Below are 23277 nucleotides of genomic sequence, written 5' to 3' on the forward strand. Positions count from 1 at the left end.
CTCTCCTTGCTGGGAAACACTCTCCCTATTTGGCACGGGGGAGTAATTCAATTCAGTTTGAATCTAACTAATTTGCACTTTCTGAAACAATATGCAAAGCACACCCACCCTTCGAAATCTCCTCCAAGTTCTGTAAATGGGTGTGTATTCCAAATCCTATGTGGAGATGCCTGGGATTGAACCCTCAACCTTCTGTGTGTCAAACAGATTCTCTGTTGCTGAGCTGCAGCCCCTCCACCCACCCTCCAAAATTAATGTGCTACGGATTAATTAATATGAATGAATCACACATTGTGAATTGGGGAGACTTGGATGAAGCTAACCATGTGTCTCTTTGGGTTTCCCCCCTGGGAGCGTGCAGCGTCTGCTAAGATACTGATCCGGCAGGAATGACGGGGGTGCAAGAACCTGGGGGGCTCCTCTAATGAGGATTCCATTCTTGATGTTGATCGGGTGGCAGGGAAGGACCCCTTTGCTCCTCTGGAGCAGTAATGAAGGCAGGTTAGGAACAAGAGAAAGTGGAGGTCTGATCTGGCAAACGAGGCACCGCACCCGAGGTGGCCGCCTAATTAAAATTTCATTAAGCTTCTTTGCCTGCCTTGGTGGGGGTCTCTGGCTGCACAACTGATGTGCTAATGCCTTTGCTTGCCTCTTTCCTTTCTCTTTCCCTCTCTGTCTATCATCTCCTCCCCCTCCCAGATAAAAAAAAAAAAGCAGCATTGTGAGGGGACTGCGCACAACCATCCCCTCTCCCTTCTCCCCACAAACATCAGCAATAGGCCGGGTTTATTACAGGAACTTCCTTAAACCAAGGCAGAGTTATCTGCACATCTACCCACCGTTGGCAACTCTGACTGGCAGGGTTCCCCACCTCATGCCCCGTTGCCTGCTACACTGGGGGGTACCTGTAACACTCTAACCACTATGCAATACTGCCTGTTGGTGCTATGACTTTACCCTTGCTCAGCCTCTTCCATCACCTCTGATTGCAGGATTGCTTTGGTTTTCATTCGCTATGGAAAATACAGTGAAGGCAATTGTCATCTGCAGCCTTTGCGCACGAACCGACGCTGTCAGCTCTGGTCAACTCTCACGGCTGCTGCTTGGAGATGATCGCGTATGTGAATGGAAGGGTGCTTGGGGGTTGTGGGGCTGACTGCAAAAAGGCACAGCCTGGAATCTATTCATAGATCAAGGGAGATGAAAGCATCACATTAAGAAAGGCTTCCTTTCTGTTTTTGAATCCTCATCCCCTGCAGCGTGAGGGCGTTTCTAGGGAAACGAGTATTGCTGAGCATCTGCAGAGTCCAGTACGATTGCACTTCTCCACTGCGTTCAATAAATTGGGGGAAAACATAGTATCGCTGACCATGTGCAGAGTTCAGTGCAAGTTCATTTTACACGGACCTCTGATAACTCTGCTCAAAGAGTGAGGGCTTTTAAGAGAAGGGTAGGCAGGCACTTTTCAGGGACAGACCGCTGTCCCTTTGGAAAGGGGGTTGGTTTGGTTGACCTCCCAGGTACCCCTCACAACTTACTTTTGATCCTAACTTTGTGTTTCCTCAAGTCTTTGAACTCTGGCACTTCTCCTGAACGTTTTCTTTTACTGTGCTTGCAAACCACATGCCAACTGTTGTGTTTCAGGGCTAGGGATGTGCAATCCTCCTAGATGGTGCTTGGCTGCAGCTCCCATTATTGACCCTGTCCATGGAGCTATGCTGGTTGAGGCTGGTGGGAGTTGGGAGTCCAGTCCAACAACATCTGGAGTACCACAGATATTCTCCACCCCCAGTTGACTTGGCGGGTGAGCAGAGGTGATAGAATCACAGAACTGTCCAGTTGGAAGGGGCTGCAAGGGTCATCTAGTCCAACCCCCAAATGATCCTGGGAGTTGTAGTTTACCCCTAGAGCTGCAGTTTCCATCTAGTCCAACCCTAACCCTAATCATTGTCCTTAGCAAACTACAGCTCTCAGGATTTTTCTGTGTAGATGTGGCCACAATCAAAGGGAACTTGAGCAAAATAAGTATCTTCTCCCCACACCCCAATTGGCTCTATCCCCCGACTCCAATCCTGCTTACTTCCCTGATGAGCCGGTGTTGAGCCATTTGGGCTTCTCAGAGCATTCTGTGACATCAGAGCACTTCCACCTATGATTGGGGAGGGCTGGAGCTTGTAGATAACAGCCAGGTTGTTCTTTTTTTTTTAGCCTGACTTCTTTTGAATTTTGTGAGTTCACCAATAAAATATGCAGAATCCAAGTATTTGAAATCCTCTTCTTCCCTCTTGTTACAAACAGCTTTACTTAACTTTCTAATAAAAGGATAGAATAAAGAGGTTTGGTACTTGTTTTAAAAGCACTATTTGTAGAGAATGAATATGTCATCATTGTCTGTAATAAACATTAACTTGTGAGGTTGCCAAATGCATAAGTTGGCCCCGGTACTTCTGTTTAGTCAGGTTTGTCAGCTTCCTAAATATGTGCGTTTTAATTGTGACACCCTTCCCCCCTCCAGACACAAGTGGGTCCCCCTACCCCATAGTTTGAGGACTCGGCTTCTACTACTCCTTAACCAGGGAGGTGCTTTCTATGGTTTCATTCTCCTCTCTTGGTCACTATTGATCTCTTTTGATCCCACAAGCAGAATCTATTTTTTTGAATTATTTCCCTGCCAACAAAAGGCCATAAAATCTCCCTGTCTCCTGCTTCTCTTCCCACCCCCAATCCTACTCCTGAGGGTGATTAATTGTTTATCCCCCAAACAAATTAAGAGCCTCTTGGCGGGCCCATCAATATGCCTTTATGTGGCCTAATAAATCCTGATTAATGACAGACCCGTATAAATCTCTGTATTACCTTTTCGGTGGGTGGTACGAGGTGTGAGCTTCAGCCATCCTCTCGGTTTAAAAAACACACACGAAACTTTAAGACCCGTATGCGGAACAATACTTAAATCGGTTAGTTAATTCACAGTTGAATTAAAACGTGCTCAACAGATTATTTTGAAGGCCGAGGATAAGAACTTGTGTCCCTGTTCCCCACCTGGCTGGCGAAGACTGACTTTCCTGTTAAGATACCCAGAGTGTCTTTGGTCAGAGATACGACAGAACAAAATTAAGAGCGTTAAACTCAGTTGCCTTGTTTGCAGTTTGACAGCGTAACTGACTCACTCAGAAGCTGCTGGGCTCCTTTCTTGGATGCTTTTCAACAGATGTTGGAAGGCTACCTGTCTGGGATGCTTAAACTGTGATTCCTGCATTGAAGGGGGTTGGACTAGATGATGTTTGGAGGGTCCCTTCCAACTCTATGAATCTACGCATCATCAGTCTCTCTTACTAGATTGCCACTTGGTGGCTGGATGACCGAGCAGCCTTCTCCAATTCATAGTCCTGGCAAAGGGAAAAACCCACTGGTGGGTTGGCACATGTATGAGCTCAGAGGCTGCTTATAAAGCAAGGCTGAGGAACCTCTGATCAAGAGCCAAATGCAGCCCCCCCCCAGGTCTGTCCCTCTGGCCCCCTGGAACTCTCCCCAGGTCACGCCCCTCACCAGCCCGGCTTCACACCCTCCTTGAATAGTTTTGCCTGGTTGGGACTCGGACAATGTCCCTTGCTTGCCTGGATGGAGGGTAGAGAGAAAAGTGTGTGAGTGACTATATGCAGAAACTAGCTTGATATGCCTCAGTCCAGTATACCCGAAGGAGCGTCTCCACCCCCATCGTTCTGCCCGGACACTGAGGTCCAGTGCCGAGGGCCTTCTGGCGCTTCCCTCACTGCGAGAAGCCAAGTTACAGGGAACCAGGCAGAGGGCCTTCTTGGTGGTGGCACCCGCTCTGTGGAACACCCTCCCACCAGATGTCAAAGAGAAAAACAACTACCAGACTTTTAGATGACATCTAAAGGCAGCCCTGTTTAGGGAAGCTATTAATGTTTAACAGACCACTGTATTTTAATATTTTGTTGGAAGCCACCCAGTGTGGCTGGGGAAACCCAGCCAGTTGGGCGGGGTATAAATAATAAATTATTATTATTATTATGTAAAATGTATTCTTCTTTTATTATTATAATATTTAATTATATCCTGACTTTAACCCAGACTGGGACTCAAGATGGCTTACATGAATTAAAACAACCCGTATAAGATACTGAAAGCTAAAAACCATATGAAAAATATTAGTTAAGAAGTAATCAATCTAATTCAAACAATATTTAAAACAAATCTGTTAAAATACGGACAGTAAAAACAGCACAGAATTATTATAAGCCCTTTCCTTGAAAATAACAGTCAGTTCCACAAAGCCTGCCGGCGGAAGGATAGCAAGCAGGGAGTCACTCTAGCTTCTCTAGGCAGGGAGTTCCAAAGCTGTCTTGGGGCAGCCACCAAGAAGGCCCTCTCCTGCATCCCCACCAAGCCTGCCTGTGAGAGTGGCAGGACGGAGAGAAAGGCCTCCTCTGAAGATCTCTGAGCCTAGGGAGATGTGAATGGGAGTGTCCTCTCTTCCATCTTGTGGCTGACATTGCATGGTAAAAAGCTCCCTTCCCCCCAGATAAATAAACGTATCAACAGATGCTGCAATTGTTAAGCACGGGCGGGACACATTGTGTTTTTGTGTCTTTCCCCAGTCAGCCTATCCTTTTGCCACTGAACTATTTTTGGCACATTCCCTTTCAACTCTTTCCTGTTTCTCTCTCTCTCTCTCTCTCTCTCTCTCTCTCTCTCTCTCTCTCACCCCAGATTTCCTTCCTGCTCTGTAGTAAAGGACAAAGGAGGCTCTGACTTCCCGAAAGGTCAAAGACGGGTGTGTGTGGCTGTTTTTTTATTGTTCTAGCAGCTGATCACAGTAATTTAGTTTTCCTGTTTTAGAGAAGTGGTGCCGTTTTTAAAAAAGCGCTCTGCATTCCTGCGGGACCTGCCATTGTGCAGGACACAGACGAATTGGCCGCCTTCACCGTGTGAGTCTGCTTGGCAGGCAGACAAGTCGGAAGAGGCTCCTTATTTTTCCAGGGTTGTTGTGGTGGTTGTGGTTTTTTTGCATCCACAGTTAGCAGATACTTTGCACTTCAAGCTGAATCATAGGAACATGAAAAATTGCCATAAAGGTACCCCTGACCGTTAAGTCCAGTCGCGGACAACTCTAGGGTTGCACGCTCATCTCTCTCTATAGGCCGAGGGAGCTGGCATTAGTCCACAGACATCTTCCAAGTCATGTGGCCAGCATGACTAATCTGCTTCTGGTGAACCAGAGCAGGGCACGGAAACACCGTTTACCTTCCCACCAGAGCGGTACCTATTTATCTACTTGCACTTTTGTGCTTTCGAACTGCTAGGTTGGCAGAAGCAGGGACCGAGCAACAGGAGCTCACCTCGTTGCGGGGATTCGAACCGCCATCCTTTTGACTGGCAAGCCCTGGGCTCTGTGGTTTAACCCACAGCGCCACCCATGTCCCTTACACTGAGTCTAATCATTAGTTTGCCTGGCTTGGTATTGTCCGTTCTGTTGGTGTCCAGTTTCCAGAGTTTCAGATAGCGGGATGTTCCCAGCCCTACTTGGAGACTGAGCACAGGCCATTCTGCTTGCAAGGCAAGTTCTCTACCTCTGAGCTGCCGTTCTTTCCCTAAATATAAAGTGAGATGCTATTCCTAATGCCGCTGGATGAAGCGACTGAATTAAACAGGAAGTTGCCTTAAACTGAGCCAGACCGTTGGTCCAACCATCTCAACTAGACATGACGGGGCTTGAACCTGGACCCTTCTGCATGCAGAGCAGGTACTCCCCTGCTCAGCCGAGGCCATTCCCTGCTCTTTTGTAAACACACAGCCTGTCATCCCCGGGAGCTGAGAGGCAATCTGTTTCCTTGCATGAATTCAGCTTCTGGCACAGACTTTCCTCTCTACCCCCCCCCAACCTTAAATGGAAGCTCCATTCCCCCGCAGGGAAACTCTGAAGCAAGCCAAGTGATGGTGATGGTGAAGGGGGTGGGGAGAGGCATGGGAGGCAGGGAGTGGAGTAATCTCTTGCTCGGTTCCAGTAAATAATACATCAAGATGGCAGATCAGAAATGAAATTATCATTGGAAATGCAGAAGCACTGGCTAATAATCACATGCAGACCACTACGTTGTGTTTTTGAGTGTGTGTGTGCAGGGGGGCTACTTCTTCCCTCTTGATTAATTATGTAGACGAGAGAAGGTGAGGTATCTTCTTATATTATTATTGTGCGGTTCCCAGCAATGCATGGATTATTGGGGGAGAGTTATAAAAACCCCTCCTTGATATGGGGCAGAGAGATTTGCTTTAATCAGCTTGGAGGACAAAGAGAAAGCTGCTTCCAAATGGGAAGGCACACATCTGGAGGGCCACCCCCTCCCGCCAGCCCGCCCCCCATTGGTCATGCTGGGAGTTGGAATCCCGCAGCCCACAACTCTTAAGCTGTTTCAGCACCATGGTGAGTTCCAAGTGAGCCGCTTGCCCCACCAGGCAAGGAGGCCAGTGGTTTCAGCACCATGGAGAGTTCCGCTTCCCCCAAATGAGACAATCAGAAATGCTCTGCTGGAACTTTCAGTGTACAGATCTATATGCAAAAGAGGTGTCATTCTCCACCTTCCTCCCTTAAGAACAGAAGAAGCTATGGAGGAGCTGCCCCCCACCCAAAAAATGTTGGCGGATTTTATTATTATTATTATTATTATTATTATTATTATTATTATTATTATTATTATTTATACTCCACCCTCCCCAGCCAAGACTGGGCTCAGGACGGCTAACACCAAATATAAAAACAATGCATTAGAATACGGCTTAAAAAACAAAATTAAAATACAACATTAAAACATTAAAATGCAGCCTCATTTTAGTGGAAACTCAATCAAAAACTTTTTTGGGGATAAAAACGTCAAGTCTTCACCAAGGCTAATTATCCAGACTGGTCCTACATGGGCCAGAAAAAGCCAGGGAAGTGCCCAAATAGGAGTTCCAACACAGAAGAAGAAAGGAAAAAAGTAAGACGGGGAGGGAATCAAACTGGTTCCAAGCCAAAGGCCAGGCAGAACAACTCTGTCTTACAGGCCCTGTGGAAAGAAATCAGATCCTGCAGGGCCCGGGTCTCATGAGACAGAGCGTTCCACCAGGCTGAAGCCAGTGTTGAAAAGGCCCTGGCTCTGGTTGAGGCTAATCTGACTTCCTTAGGGCCCGGGACCTCTAAGGTGTTGCTGGGGCATTCCTCCCTGGGGCATACCGGAAGCTCTCATGGTCCCTGCCCATTGCTCATACTGGCTGGGGGGCCAATGGTTGCCCCACCACAGCTGTGGCTGAAGCCTGGTCCATCCAGAGAAGGTACCCATGAGGCAGAGAGTTCCAAGTGAATGGTTTGCCCCAGCTAAGACTAACAGAAGAGCCTGGCTACTGGATCATGCCAGAGGGGCTTCATCTAGTCCAGCATCCTGATCTCACACCAGGTAATGGGAAACCCACAGAGGGGGTGCAAGAGCATTCCCCTCTCCCCCTCGTGCTAGAAGCATGCGGCTTCTGGCCCTGGAGCCAGTAGGCAGCATCTAAAGCGTTCCCCGGCTGCGTGGCGCCAGGTCATGCGTCCATTAATGGGAGCTTATCTAGCCCCCGGATGATGCGGGTGAAGAAAGGAGCAAAATGAATTTCTTTTACGAGCCCATGTAGTATGGCGGGTGAGTGGGGGAGAGAAGGTGTTGGTTGAGGAAATGAATTACAGCTATGAATACCAAATGGAATCTCTAAATTACTGCGTGCACGTGAAATGTTCTTTTCCTGCTATTTGGGGGCGGGAAGGAGAGGGCTCATCAGGGTTCTTCTCGGGTGTAATTCTTGGGCAAAGTATCCGTGGACAGCATACTAAAGAGCCGAGAGATGAGAACCTCTCTATGTAGTAGAGTGGTGGAATCGTAATCTGGGGAACTGGGTTCGCTTCCCCGCTCCTCCACATGCAGCTGCTGGGTGACCTTGGGCCAGTCCCACTTCTCTGACGTCTCTCAGCCCCACTCACCTCACAGAGTGTTTGTTGTGGGGGAGGAAGGGAAAGGAGAATGTTAGCCGCTTTGAGACTCCTTAAAGGGAGTGAAAGGCGGGATATCAAATCCAAACTCTTCTTCTTCTATGTGTGGCGAGTGCACATTTTTGGAAGCGAACTCATTGGAACTTCTAAAAAGATGCATGCTAGATTCCACTGGCAATTACCGAGTATTGCAGTTTCCACTCCTTGATCCTTAAGTCCTGCTCCATCTTCTGCACAATAGCCTTCCTGATTTGAAACGTATTCATTTGTCCATGTTAAAAATGTATACCCTGCTTTTCACCATCTAGCCCTCGAAAGCGGCTTTGCGATGATAAAAATACATGCCATGTACACAGAGGTGCTTCTGTTCCCCCTGGCTGGCTGGGCGCCTTCTGCGAAGGGTGCATTTTAATTAAGGGACGTTCAGGAGCGGCTGACAGGGCTGGTAACTGGATCCGTTTAATCTATCAGCGGAGGCAGCGAGACGCGTCGGCAGCCTCTAATGGCACTTGTGTGTTCAATCTCTAATCCCACCAAGCATGTAATACATTTCCTATTAATGCTCAACTGCCGGCATCCTGATCACCCTGGGGACTGAGCGGCGGGTGAACCGTGGGCGATAGATTTAACGGCACGAAAGGGACCGCGAGAGGTGTGCGTGTGTTACAGGGAGTTGGGGAGCAAACTCGGGTCCTGATCCATCCTGTGTTCTGCTTCCTGTGAGACAAATAATGTTCTTTAATTATTCTGTGTAAGAACAAAAGGCGTTGACCCTTCAGGCTCCTCTGCCTGGCCCACAGAACTCTCTCCAGGCCACATATCTCCATCTGCAGGTGATTCCCCTCTATGGCCCTTGCTTTGCACCATCCCTGGGTACTTCTGCTGGGCTGGAAATGCATCTTTCTATGGCTCCTCCCGTGGGATGCGGGTGGCGCTGTGGGTTAAACCACAGAGCCTAGGACTTGCCGATCAGAAGGTCGGCGGTTCGAATCCCTGTGACGGGGTGAGCTCCCGTTGCTCAGTCCCTGCTCCTGCCAACCTAGCAGTTCAAAAGCATGTCAAAGTGCAAGTAGATAAATAGGTACCACGCTGGTGGGAAGGTAAACGGCGTTTCCGTGCACTGCTCTGGTTCGCCAGAAGCGGCTTAGTCATGCTGGTCACATGACGCGGAAGCTGTACGTTGGCTCCCTCGGCCAATAAAGCGAGATGAGCGCCGCAAGCCCAGAGTCGGTCACGACTGGACCTAATGGTCAGGGGTCCCTTTACCTTTACGGCTCCTCCCATGTCTGGCATGTGGCCCCTGAAAGGTGGCCCAGAAGGGACAGCGGCCCTTGGGCTGGTGAAGGTCCCTACCCCTGGATTAAAAGGCAGTGTGACTTACCTGCTTTTGCTGTACCTGTGCATTTGATGAAAAAGTATTCAGAAATCAGGCCAATGGTTTTTTTTGTTTGCAGAAAGACCAGCTCAGCGGCAGAGTAGCTGCTCTGTGTGCCGGACAATCCAGGCCCAGCCCCTAAAGAGGGTTTCATCTCCTGGCTCACATGTCCTGCCTCACCCCCAACCCAACATTTTCTTCCCAAGGTATTGCGTTAAGGGCTCAAGCAAGCCAATTCCCTCTCCCCGCCAGACACACCCAGTTGGGAACTCACTGAGTAGAGGACCTTGTCAGGCCATTTGGGGGGCTGGGGTGGGTTTAACTTTTTTTTTTGTTAAATCATTTTTATTAATTTTCCAATAAAAAAACATCCAATTAACATATCAAATCATAATCCAATAAAAAAAAAAAACCTAAAATAAAAAAGATCAAATTATATTCCAAATTGTAATTATTAATTTTTGGACTTCCCATCGTCTGGACCTTGAAGCATAACTCCAAATCTCAATCCTGCCTCTTGTCGTTATTTCCATATTTCCACATCTCGATTTTAACACTCTAAATTTCTTTGTCTCTGGCTCTGCGATTCTCAGTCATGTCAGAAATCCAGTGGCGTAGCGTGGGTTGTCAGCACCCGGGGCAAGGCAAGTAATTTGCGCCCCCTAACCCATGGATTTGCGCCCCCTAACCCGTGGATTTGCGCCCCCTAACCCTAACCCCCAGATGTTGAGCCCAGTGCGGCTGGCCCCCCCTGCACCCCTCCGCTACACCACTGCAGAAATCATATATTGTTTCATCTGTCAATGTATGAGTTTAACTTTTTTTTAACAAGCAGATATAGAGGTAGAATTCCTGCCCACTGTGAATGTGAAAAATGCCTTCTTTGTTTTGAGGCCACCAAAATGATTGGCACGCAACCGTCCAGGTTTGGTATTAGAAGTGCTTGTGGTAGCGATAAGGATAGTCTTAACAGGGTGGGTGTGTACAAATGGAAGACTGTTATCTTCTTCTTGCCCACTCACCCCCTTGACCCTCTGACCCCCAGTTGATGCTGGGCTCCAGCTCCTGGCAGCCAGTATGACCAGTGGTCAGAGATGGCGGGAGTTGGGCGTCCAGCAAAATCTGGTGCTCTACAGAGCCCCCGTTCCCATTGGAAGTGCATGTGGCTCCAGCTTGTTTGAACCCCCCCAGACCTGTCGACTTTTTACCTACCGTACTTATGACGGCACACCTCTTAATTTCTTGGCTTGAAGCAGATAACCAGAGGGTCAACCCATGCTAACTGAACAGCGGCGCATCAGAGAGCCTGTGTGGTGTAGAGGTTAGAGTGCTGGACTGGGACCCGCACTCAGCCAGAAACTCGCTGGATGACTTTGGGCTCAGGCTCTCAGCCTAACCTACCTCACAGGGTGGTTGTGAGGATAAAAAGCGGGAAGAGGAGAACTTGGAGGAAAGGGAAGTATAACTGTAACAATGAAAGTGTTTTTTTAATTCACATTTTCAGACGAGTGCTGTGCTCTGTTCGGGGGGCTGTGCTCTCCTAGCCTTCAGCTCCCTCCTGGCTGTCATTGTGATCTTCCTTCCCAGCGGGCCGTGCGAGAGGAGGGTCTGCACCCTGGCGGGCTATATTCAGACAGCAGCGGGTAAGTCTATAAACCATCCTTTTTTTGAAACTTGTATCTGTGAGTTTAACTGGATCAACTGTTTACAGCAGAGAAGGGGGACCTTTTATATATGTGTCAACACACACACACACACACACACACACACACACACACACACACACAAACACATTTTTATTGGTTTTTTAAAGATATCATTTCCAACAATCATATAACATAACTTCTTATCTTATACAATGTTTTAGACTTCCATCAACACCTCTGATGATTTTTGTTCTTTATCACTTATTCTGCATTTCTTAATTTCTCTATTACTCTTAATCATCATTAACTAATAACTCTCCTCATAGTCTTTCTTGCAATATTTCAAATAGTCCCCCTTACAGAACTTCTTGCAGTCCTACTAGCGAAATCTGTTCATTACAATTACTTTTCAAACAGTTTGTATCTTTACTCCAGTCTTCTAAGAATTTCTGGTCCCGCAGGCTTCTAACCCTTCCTGTTAATTTATCTAATTTTGCATAGTCCATCAGTTTCATCCGCCATTCTTCTTTCGTCGGTAATTCTTCTGAGAAGGGGGACCTTTAGAATCCCGAAGGCCGTATTCCCTTCTGAGCAGCCTTCTGGGGGCCACATGCGGCAGCCGAGTAGGTGGAGCCAGAAATGTGAATCTTGCCTTGCCGCAGTAGGCTAGTTTCTACACCCACATTCACAAACCCCTCTCTCCATCCAGGCAAGGAAAGAGGCATGATAAGAGGTAAAAGGCACATTTCCAGCCAGGCAAAAACACTCAAGGAGAGGTGTGGCCTGGGAAGAATCCAGAGGGCCGGATAGAGAGGCTTGGAGGGCCAGAGGTTCCCCATCCCTGATTTAGCCATTTAATTTTCTAAAGAAGAATTTCAACTGTGTGGGTGTAGATAGGTACATATCTATAGAACAACATATATCTTATATCTTATGTATATTTTTAAAAAATGTTTCCTATTTCCTTGTTACTTTAATCAATTTATATTCACTGAATTTTTCCTTGAGCTTATTCCTTCTTTGCTACTGGTGTTTTTCTAGACTTTTTAAAAACATGTTTTGCTCCAGTGAACTAGAAAATTGGATGCGCCTCTGCTGAGAATATGTGAACCTTCTCCATGGAACGCATAGTGGACTAGAAACTTAAATTTGCCTCGCCTTGTTTTACGGAGAACGCTCTCCACAGAGCGCTCCCTGTGGAAGGGAGTACATTTGCTCCTGCGATTCTTTGCCTGTTCTTCTTCCCATTTGCCCCCCCGTGCCAGTAGATAGATAGATAAACCACAATGACATTGTTTATTTATTTTTGCTGCTTTTGCTGTTCAAACAGAGACAGCGCCTGGGTTTCTTGATGAAGAAGACCAAAGCTAGCAGGTGGAGGGGAGGAGGGATGGGCGAGCGGCGTGAGGTACCCAAGAGTAGCCTTACGACCTGAATCCCAATTGATTTCAGATTATTACTGTTGACTGGAAAAAGGCACTGCTTTTCAAAGCACCATTAATCCACAGCGAACTGAAATTAAGAGGCATGTTGTTTCCTGGGCCATGGTTTGTGCGCTGAGGCCAGGAAGAAAAGGCAGGGACAAACGTCTTAAATGACCTCATTAGCTTGATTATACATGGAACAGTAAATTCTCCTTTGTCAATCCAGCTTCCAGTTCTGTAGTCTGTTTACCACCAGCGCGGAATCTCTCAATTCCACCACCCAGGGATCCTTTGTTTTATTTAGTTGCTGGAGTCTCTTTCCTCCCTTTTAAACATGGGGGCACGATGGCAATGGTGTCTTTCAGGGGTGACACAGCTTAGCTCCAGATTAAGGATGAGCAAATGTGTCACAGTTACCTCCACCACTTCCCATTCCCCCCCCCCCAATCTCCAATTCAGTTTTTCGCATTTCCACATCGGAAAGCCAGTGTGGCTGTAGTGGTAAGAGTGTTGGACTAGGATGTGGGAGACAGGAAGACTCTCATAAAAATTATTTAGCATTTTAGGGTGAATTTCTCACAATTCACGTTTTTCTATGCAGTTTTGACTAATATACATACAGTGGTACCTCAGGTTACAGATGCTTCAGCTTACATACGCTTCAGGTTACAGACTCTGCTAACCCAGAAATAGTACCTCGGGTTAAGAACTTTGCTTCAGGATGAGAACAGAAATTGCGTGGCGGCAGCAGGAGGCCCTATTAGCTAAAGTAGTGCTTCAGGTTAAGAACAGTTTCAGGTTAAGTACGGACCTCCGGAACGAATTAAGTATTTAACCCGAGGTACCACTGTATTTTTTTTGCAAGCAGTTTCCCCTAATATGCATGTGTGTGAGAGAGAGAGTTTCACTAAAGTATACATTTTGATGCACAACTCCTCCTAATACATGCCTTTGGCTTGGTTGGGGTTGCAAAATTTGACAAATGGTAGATTTCAAAGGATTGTTGGGTTACCTTTCTTGCGTTGTAATGGGAAACTGCCTAATCTGCCGGTTTCTGAACCAATCTGCAAACAAAATTAAATTTCTCTCCCATCCTTAAGCATACTTCAGGTTGGTACCTTTGCGCCAATGCCAGGAAAATGAAACTTGAGCATTTCGGAGCTTGAGTCTTGAGAATAGTCATTAAAAACAACAACAACAACCGAGCCAGTTTCTCTCCAGAGGGCTTTTTAAATCCTTGCAACAGTTCCCCAATCTTTTTGTTTATTTTTTTTTTTAAAAGGATTTCTTTTCCTCCTACCCATCCCCATTTGAGCAAAGATGATTTGGAATAAAAATGTACAAAAATGTACTTTGGAGTGTTGAGGGCAGCCCAAGGGCTGAAAGTAGCAAAGACCTCCACTTGGCCAGTTTTCTAGCAGTCTGCAGAAGGATAAGAAATCACATTGAGCAGCTTTCAGCAGCTGGAGGGAGTGGCTGACAGGAACCATTTCTCTGCTATTTAAAAGAAAGAGCCCAAAAGCAAGCTGAATTTTAAATAAGGTGGTCTCCCAGTAACATCACATGGGGTGTTTTGTTTTGTTTTTTGAGTGGGGAAGGGACGCAGCTCTGGGACAGAGCCCTGCTTTGCAATTCCCAGCATATCCAGGTAGGGCTGAGAATATCACCTGCAGAGCAGCTGCCAGTCAGTGCAGACAGCACTGAGCTAGATAGACCCAATGGTCTGATTCAATGCAGGACACCAGCCTGAAATCCTGGAGGGCTGCTGCCTGTTGGTGTGGACAGTACTAAGCAACAGGAGAGAAAGATCTGGCAAAGGCAACTTCATCTGTTCCTGAACCTTTGATTCAGAGCCATGAGGCCTGGAATTCTGGTTTATTTTTAGTTCAGTAGGAGAGCACTTGCATTTTTGCAGATTCCATTGCTGGCATCTCTGGGTAGGACCGGGAATGTTCCCCACCTGAAATTCTGGAGAGCCATTGCCATTCAGTGCAAACTATTCTGTGCTGGATTGACCCAATGGTCTGTAATAAGACAGCTCCCTATATTCTCCTGGTGCGTTTATACTGTCCAAAATTTTCTGATAATTTTTTCAGAAATTATCATTGGCGGCATTTTTTCATCTCCGCCAAGCTAAGCAGTTGGCTCCTTACCTCTCTCGCCCTGACCTAGCCACTGTGATCCACACAACGGTCACCTCCAGACTGGATTATTGTAACTTGCTCTATGTGGGGCTGCCCTTGAGACTGACTCAGAAACCAGCGGGTGCAGAATGCCACGGCGAGACTCCTTACGGGGTCCTCGCTGCGAGATCACATTCACCCGGTGCTATACCAGCTACACTGGCTCCCGGTGGAGTACAGGCCAGGGCACAGCCTGACCCCCTCCTTTGGCAATACTCACAGAACTCTAGCCCAATGGTTGCCATTAATCGGATTTGAATTAATTTTATAATGAAATGATTTTAGAATGTTTTATCATTTTACTGTTGTTAGACCCTTTGGCTGGGAGGGCAGGATATAAATAAATTATTATTATTACTATTATTATTATTAGTCCACATCTTGCTTCCCTCTGCTCCTCGTATTATTTCACCACTCACCGCTGTGTTGAATTTTTGATTGGAGGCGTTTCTGTCGTATTGCATCTAAGCATCAGACAGACTGATGATGCTACTCAAAACAGCTGAAGAATTGCAATTCCCCCCTGACACGCCTCCAGGAATAAGATGAACATGCTGGATCAGGCCAATGGCCCGTCTAGTCCAGCATCCTGTTCTCACAGTGGCCAACCAGATGCCCTAATGGGAAACTATCAAGCAGGACACAAGCACAACAGCACTCTCCCTCCTGCCACTTAATAATAATAATAATTTTTATTTATACCAGAGCCGGGCTCAGGGCGGCTAACACCAATAAAATCACAGTAAAAACATAATAGGGGGAAAAGAAAAGAAAAGAAAAGAAAATTTAAAATACAGGTTAAAATGCAGTTTAAAATGCAGCCTCATTTTAAAAGTAGCTGATAAATCAAGACCATAAGGGCAGGGAAACATAAGGGTCAGACATAAGGGTCAGACTGAGTCCAAACCAAAGGCCAGGCAGAACAGCTCTGTCTTGCAGGCCCTGCAGAAAGATGTCGAGTCCCGCAGGGCCCTAGTCTCTTGTGACAGAGCGTTCCACCATGTCGGGGCCAGTGCTGAAAAGACCCTGGCCCTAGTTGAGACCAATCTAACCACTTTGCAACCTGGGACCTCCAAAATGTTGTCATTTGTGGACCTTAAGGTCCTCCGTGGGGCATACCAGGAGAGGCGGTCCCGTAGGTACGAGGGTCCTAGGCCGCGTAGGGCTTTAAAGGTCAAAACCAGCACCTTAAACCTGATCCTGTACTCCAACTTGTATTCAGAAGCATTGCGGCCTCTGACTGCGGTAGCAGAGCACAGCCATCCTTGGCTAGTCGCCACCCATAGCCCTCTCCTCCTCAAAACAATTGCCTAATGCTCCTTTGAAGCCGTCCAAGTTGGTAGCCATCACTGCTTCCTGTGGGAGCGAGTTCCATAGTTTAACTATGTGCTTCCTTTCTGCCTCCGGGCGCTCCTTGCATCTTCCTCGGCCACCCACGGAGACGCCACATGGCATTCGCATATGGATTCCGCCCCCCTGTGCTAACTGGCTGTTGCCGCCAATGGCTTAATCCAATTCCAGGTCCAATAATCCTTCCCACTCTCTCCATCCCAAAATCTCGAGGGTTCCAGATGCATTTGTAGTTTTCTTAAAAGAAAAGCAGCATTTTGCAGGGAGGGGGTGCTGAGGGAAGGGGGTGATTCTAGCATCTGTCACTGCCTTTCTAGCGCCTCCTCAGAAGCTTTGGGGCTCATCTGACAGAGATTTACAGGGCCGCTATGGATCATCAGCAAGTTGATAAGGCTGTCCTGTGGGAGGACTGCCATAAGCTGTTGCTTATGAATAACAACAACAACAACCACAGTAGTAGTAGTAGTTTCTAACACTTTCTAAATGGTATCTCCAAGGACAGAAGTGTTGTGGTTTATGCTTAAAAAGACACCCCAGAATTAAAGACTGTTTGAAAATTAATGTAGGAAGCTAACTTAGACTGAGTCAGAGCACTGAACCATTTACCTCCGTGTTGCCAACACTGACTAGCCTCAGGGTTTCAGTCAGGGAGACTTTTCCCAGCCCTACCTTGAGATTCCACCAAAGATTGATCTTGGGACCTTCTGCATGCAAGGCAGATATCCTACGGCCACCCCGCCATAGTGAACTGTGACTGATGCAGTAAAGAAGTAGGTTTTGTATTGCAGTGGACAGGGCAATGTACAAAAGTGGGTTCACTGTTTCCTCTCCCCTCCCTTGAGAAACTAAGGAGGACCAGTAACCCCACACCCAGTGTCGGTGGATCACAGCTCTCATCGTCCCTCCCCATTGGTCATGCTGGGACTGTGGGTCCCTACAAACTCTGTAAGGCCGTGAGTCTCCCACCACTGTTGTGGCCGAAGCCTGATCCATCCAGAAGAGGCACCCAGGTAGCAAGGGTTTATCAGCACCATGGAGAGTTCCATGTGAGCCGCTTGACCCAGCTATGACAACCAGAAGAGCCCAGCTGCTGATCAGGCCAAAGGGGACCAGTGTCCTGGACTCCCAGTGGCCAACCACATGCCCCAGTGGGAAGCCCGCAAGCGAGGAATGAAAGCAACAGCCCTTTTCCCCTCGAGGTGGCCAGCAACAGGCATTCAGAGGCATGCTGCCTCCGATACGGGTGGCAGAACATAAGAGTTGTTGTCTCTGGCAGCCATCCATAGTCTTACCCTCCGTGAACTGGTCTATATAAGACTGGTCTGGTGAAAGCCTGCGATTATCATTATTTGATCTGTTTGTGGGCAGGACTCCGTCTCCCTCCCCCCCCTTGCCTCGCCTCCCTGAAAGGAGCTGGCATCCTGCCAACAGCTGCTCTGAAGCTCTGCCAGGTAAGCATTTACGCCCTCCAGGGGAGGACAGTTGGCAGGTTGCGCGTCAATCCCTACATCTTTATGGACCCATTGGAGAGCCAATTCAGATTCCCTCCTCTCTCTCTCTTTTAAAAAAGCCCTTGCCTGTAAAAAGGACCTTCTTGAAAGCTGGCAGCTCTTTGGATTCAGGAACCTTTCCTGCGTAGCTTTTATTTTTAAGGCAAAGCCATGCCATGTCTCTTTGAGCCTCTGGTCCAAAGTGGCAGGAAAGGGTTCCTCGAACCCTGAAGCAACCTTCCATCTCGATTCAAAATGTGGTCCTGTTGTACCCAAACATAAGACGAAAACTCAGCTTAGGAGCCGTCCTGCGAAAGTTGCCTATCGCGTGTGAAGAGGTGTCCCAATTGTGCAGTGAACAACACACCTCTTTCCAAAATGCTTGTTTTGCTGTCCTCTGACGCAACACCCGTCTCTCAACTGCAAAGAAGCAGTCTCTGCAGGGAAGTTGTGCATTTGCTTAATCCTCCCTGCTCATGTCTAGAAGAATATCTGGCTGGGGAGGTGCTTAATGTAAGCAGACTGCAGCCAGCTCTCTTAAGTAGCTGCCACCCAGTCAACAGGATTACCAAGGTGAAGACTGTTCAATAGGAGGGCATGTGGCTTTCACCACCGTCTCCCTAGTTCTGACTTAATTGGATTTTTTTGGGGGGGAGGAGGAGAGACAGGATTGACAAGGGCACCCCTTCTGCAAGGAAATCTCTTTCAGGGAATGTATTCCCAGCTGTTTTGCAAGCCGGTTGGAATATCCAATTGGGACTCCCCGCAAAGGTTAATTAAAAAAAGATTGCACAACGCTAACCTTTTTTTTTAAGTAACCTAATTAAATTCCCTAAGTCTGGGTGGCTTTTGTTGTTCCCCCTGCGAAGTTCTTCAGGAACTGGTGGATACCCTGGCCAGCAGTTAGCAGGCTTAACCTGATTAAGGTGGAGCCTCAAGGCAGACAGGCTGATTGCTGACGCCAGGGGTCTGTGCCCCGTGGAACTGGGTGGGAAAGCAGACTGGCCCAGCTAATCTATTTAACCTCCTCCACCCCCAATATGGAGGGATTGGCTTGAGAGGGCCTTTCTGTGGCTGTGCAGCTGCTATACATACGCACCAAGTCGGACTATACCTCTCTTCTACCTCTGTGTGCTACCTGCTCTGACTGGCAGCAGCTCTTCAGGGTTTCGGACAGGAGTCTCTTTTCTCAGCTCTGCCTGGAGGAGCTGGGGACTGAACCCAGGACCTTCTGCATGCAGACTCTCTCCCTTCCATTCTCTTCTCTGAAATCCTGGAGAGTGGCTGCCAGTCAGTGTAGAGAATAGTAAGCTAGATGAGGCAAAGAGCACCCTGCCCTGTGCTCCAGTCTCTTAGTCTGGCATCTGTGCAAATGATGGATGTTAGGGAATGTGTAAATTGGAGTTTTTGCCATAAAAGAAACCACCTTGCAAACCCTTGAACATCCGGTGGGGCCTACAGCAAAGCGTTGCTCCTGATAAGGGTCCCAGTTTGTTTGCTTTGCCCTGCTCCAGTATACTCCATTCCGTTGCTCCTCTCACCTGGCTTTCCATCCCTCCCAACCTGTCGACATTAAGTGACCTCTGGGCATGCTGTGTACTCAGTTGGGCTATTTTGGGGTTCTCTCCCCTACACTTCAGGTTTTGTGGGCGGGTTGGTACTTCTGCAGACCTCGGGACTCAGCAGATCCTGTTGATACCTTCCTCTTGCACACGGAGGACGTTGCTTTGGTGACATAAGCATTGGCGCGCACACACACACACACACACACACACACACACACACCAATACATCAGAAATAGTTCACCTGAGAGAGGAGAGGGGGCTATGGCTGCACCCCCCGCCCCTTATGATGGATGGTGCTGAGCCAGTAATTGACTATACTGTTGTTGAAGAGGCTGACTGCCCCATCCAAATGGGACTAGAGGGGAGGGTGCTGTCCTGCCTGGTGTCAACTCTGAGTTATAGGAGGGAGAATCCTCTTAGGCTCAAGTGCGCAGCAGCTATAAACAATTCCCTGTCAGAGATCAGAATTAAAGCTGCCAATTACTGCAATGCCTTTACACAAATTCCGGTTCACACGTCCAATACTGTGTACATTTATGGTCGCCTCAACTCGGAAAGGATATTGTAGAGCTGGGAAAAGCTTCAACCCAGACGATCCAAGGCCTGGAATGACTCCCCTGTGATGGGAAGTTGCAGTGTTTGCAGCTTTCTTTTCTAGAGAAAAGGGGAATAAGCAGAAATCTGATAGAGGTGGTGTACAGAAGGATGCCTGTTGTGGGCAAAGTGAGCAGAGAAAAGCTTTTCTCCTGCACGATGCTAGAACTCACGAACATCCAATGAAGCTGAACATTGGAAGATTCAGGACAGGCAAAAGAAAGGGCTTCTCCATGCAGCACATTGCTAAACCGTGGAACTCACTGCCACAGGATGCAGAGATGGCCAACAACTTGGCTGGCTTTTGTTGTTGTTGTTTAGTCGTTTAGTCGTGTCCGACTCTTCGTGACCCCCTGGACCAGAGCACGCCAGGCCCTCCTGTCTTCCACTGCCTCCCGCAGTTTGGACAAACTCATGCTGGTAGCTTCAAGAACACTGTCCCACCATCTCGTCCTCCGTCGTCCCCTTCTCCTTGTGCCCTCCATCTTTCCCAACATCAGGGTCTTTTCCAGGGAATCTTCTCTTCTCAGGAGGTGGCCAAAGTATTGGAGCCTGAGCTTCAGGATCTGTCCTTCCAGTGAGCACTCAGGGCTGATATCCTTCAGAATGGAGAGGTTGGATCTTCTTGCAGTCCATGGGACTCTCCAGAGTCTCCTCCAGCACCAGAATTCAAAAGCATTGGCTGGCTTTAGAAGAGGTTTAGACCAGGGGTTGGCAACTTAAGGCCCATAGGCCACAAGCGGCTCATGGGGGTCGTTTAACCGGCCCATGGACCCCCGCCGCCCACTCAGTTGGCTCCTGTGCGCCGCGCTCTGCATTTTGGGAATCAGGAGTGGGGAGGATTGCTCTTGCTCTCAGGACCTGCTTGTGGGCTCCCCATCTGGTTGGCCCCTGCGAGAATGGGATGCTGGACTAGAGGGGCATATCAGGCCTGATCCAGCAGAAAAAATTCTCATGGGTGTCTAGCATTTTGTGGACCAGTTGAAATCTGCTCTTGTGATTTGTCTCTGCCCCCTATCTCCCATCAAACACTTTGCCAAATTTGAATCAAGGTGTGGTGAAAATGATTGCCGTTGCTCCATTAAGGAAATCTAGTTGGTGGTTGAGGATGTGTTGATTCATCCCTTTTAGGGTTTGGACTGGCCTGGGCAGAAGCGGGATCCTCCTCCACTCAGAGGAGTGGAATAATAATAATAATAATAATAATTAATAATTTTGTTCTTTATATGCCTCTCATCTGACTGCGTTGCCCCAACCACTCAGGGCGGCTCCCAGCAAAATATAAAAACACATTAAAACATCAAACATTAAAAGCTTCCCTATACAGGGCTGCCTTCAGATGTCTTCTCAATCTTTAGATGGCAGTTTGTTTATTAATTTATATCAGAGTGGGGAACATTTTTAGCCTGGGGTGTCTCTCATACCCGCCATGGGCCAAATTTGCAAGGTGAGTGGAATTAAACCAGGCAGCTAATTAGACACGCGAACCGGAGGTTTCCAACCCTGTTTTTTTCCAAAAATATGCTACCTAGTACCAACAAAGGCTTGTAAGTCAATCCAACTCATTGTAAGCTCATCGGGGCAGGGCTCTATTTTTGCACTTAACCCTGTCCCATAAAACTAAGTGCATGTTGATAAACGTAAGCCACGGCTCGATGGATTTGCATCCGCAATGGTGCCACTGTGGCACTGCAACAGAGAGCCTGCGTGCCAGGGGAGCCTGGGTGAAAGTGGCAGGTGTTGATCAGGGCTCCGTGGCGACAGGAAACACTGGGAGAGGTTTGGAGCAGGCAGAGGGAGCGGAGAGAGGAATTTAATGGGTGGGTGGAGAGTGGCCCATCTGTCACCCCTGACAGCGCAAGGACTGAACCCGTGATTCATTTTTTGCCTTGATAAATATATTAATCAGAGAGGTAATTGAACCAGAATGGCTCTTGATGGGTGGCTTTCGGGAACCAACAGCGAGCCGGTGCGAAGTGTGGCTCAGGGGGTGGGGAGGGAATTGCTGTGGGGCAGCCGCCACCGCCTCCTGTCTCCTCACCCCACCCCATAGCCTTCAGGGAGTGGGAGCATACATCACCCCCCCAATATATTTTTGGGGGCTAATGTGTTAGGTGCTGTTCAGTTGTGCTTCGGCCCTTGACATTTCTGCTGCGTACGATTTGAACAAACATGCGGCTGAGTAAGGATTTAAGAAAATGAGAAACTGCCTTTATATGGAGCCAGGCCCTTGGGGAATCTAGCTGGTGGTTATCCGCACTGACTGGCAGCAGCTCTCTAGGGTTTCAGATGGGGAGACATTCTCAGCCCTACCAGCAGATGTTGGGGATTTAAGGTGGGATGTTCTGTGTGCAACGCAGATGCTGTCCCACTGGGTTCTGATCCTTTCCTTCAAAATAAAGCAAGAGTCTAGTCCTCATAGCTCTGAATGAACAGGTGACTTTCATATCTGCCTTATTTACTGCCTTATATGCGGAGTTCAGTTGCCTCACCTAGTTCAGCATTGCCTACATTGACCGGCAGCAGCTATCCAGGGTTTCGGGAGAGCTATGATTCTATGACTTTGGAAGGTGGTGGTCTCTCCTTCATTGGAGGTTTCCAACAGAGCTTGGATAGCCACCTGTCAGGGATTCTTTAGCTGTGATTCCTCCATTGCGGGGGGTTGGGCTAGATGACCATTGGGGGGCCCTTTACAACTCTACAGTTCTATGAGTCTATGAATCTTCCCCAGCTGTACTTGAACCTGCACCCTTCTGCCTGCCAAGCAGATGCTCTTCAACAACAAAAACCAAGACTCCAGTCCTCATGATGCTGAATAAAAGGGTGGGTTTAAGGAGGAGGCTGCTTTTTCCTGAGTCAGACCAATACTCCATCGAGCTCATTCCAGTCTACAGTTCTGAGTGTAGACAAACCCTGGAGATTTGCTGCCGGTCAGTGTTGAGAATACAGACCTGGATGGAGCAATTCCCCAATTCAGAATAAGGTAGAGGTAAAGGGACCCCTGACCATTAGGTCCAGTCGTGGCCGACTCTGGGGTTGCGGCGCTCATCTTGCTTTATTGGCCGAGGGAGCCGGCGTACAGCTTCCGGGTCACGTGGCCAGCATGATTAAGCCGCTTCTGGCGAACCAGAGCAGCGCACGGAAATGCCGTTTACCTTCCCGCCAGAGCAGTACATATTTATCTACTTGCACTTTGACGTCCTTTCAAACTGCTAGGTTGGCAGGAACAGGGACTGAGCAACGGGAGCTCACCCTGTCGCGGGGATTCGAACCGCCAACCTTCTGATCGGCAAGTCCTAGGCTCTGTGGTTTAACCCGCAGCGCCACCCACGTTCCCAATAAGGCAGCTCCTAATTTCAGGGAGCAGATATCCCTTCTTGGCCAAGCAAATTCCTGCTTTTGGGACTCCTTGTTTTTCATAGAGGTTGGTGGTTTCAGAGCGATCCTCTCCCTGGAGTGAGCAAAGCTGTGCCAACCCTTCCAGGGGGCTACTGTGGTGGAGGCCGTGGCGTCGACAGCATTTCCTCCCCGTTGTCAGTAAAAATAGTCCTCTCCCAGCTTCCTGTTTATGCAGCAACTCCTGTGGCAGGTCTGTTTTTATGCAGCTGCTGGGAAGTGACACTGTT

At 48.2% G+C, this 23277-nt stretch overlaps 1 protein-coding gene across 1 annotated transcript in view; it reads left to right on the forward strand.

Moving 5' to 3' along the window:
• LOC309331766 (LHFPL tetraspan subfamily member 7 protein-like) overlaps positions 1-23277 on the forward strand; it is an 86389-nt gene that overhangs the window by 8629 nt on the left and 54483 nt on the right. Inside the window, exon 2 of the mRNA XM_081844277.1 lies at positions 10903-11041. Within this exon, the coding sequence (XP_081700403.1) occupies positions 10903-11041 (139 nt within the window). The remainder of the gene's footprint in view (positions 1-10902; positions 11042-23277) is intronic.

This window comes from Podarcis erhardii, assembly GCF_964252035.2.
Source record: "Podarcis erhardii genome assembly, chromosome: 16".
NCBI lineage: Eukaryota > Metazoa > Chordata > Lepidosauria > Squamata > Lacertidae > Podarcis > Podarcis erhardii.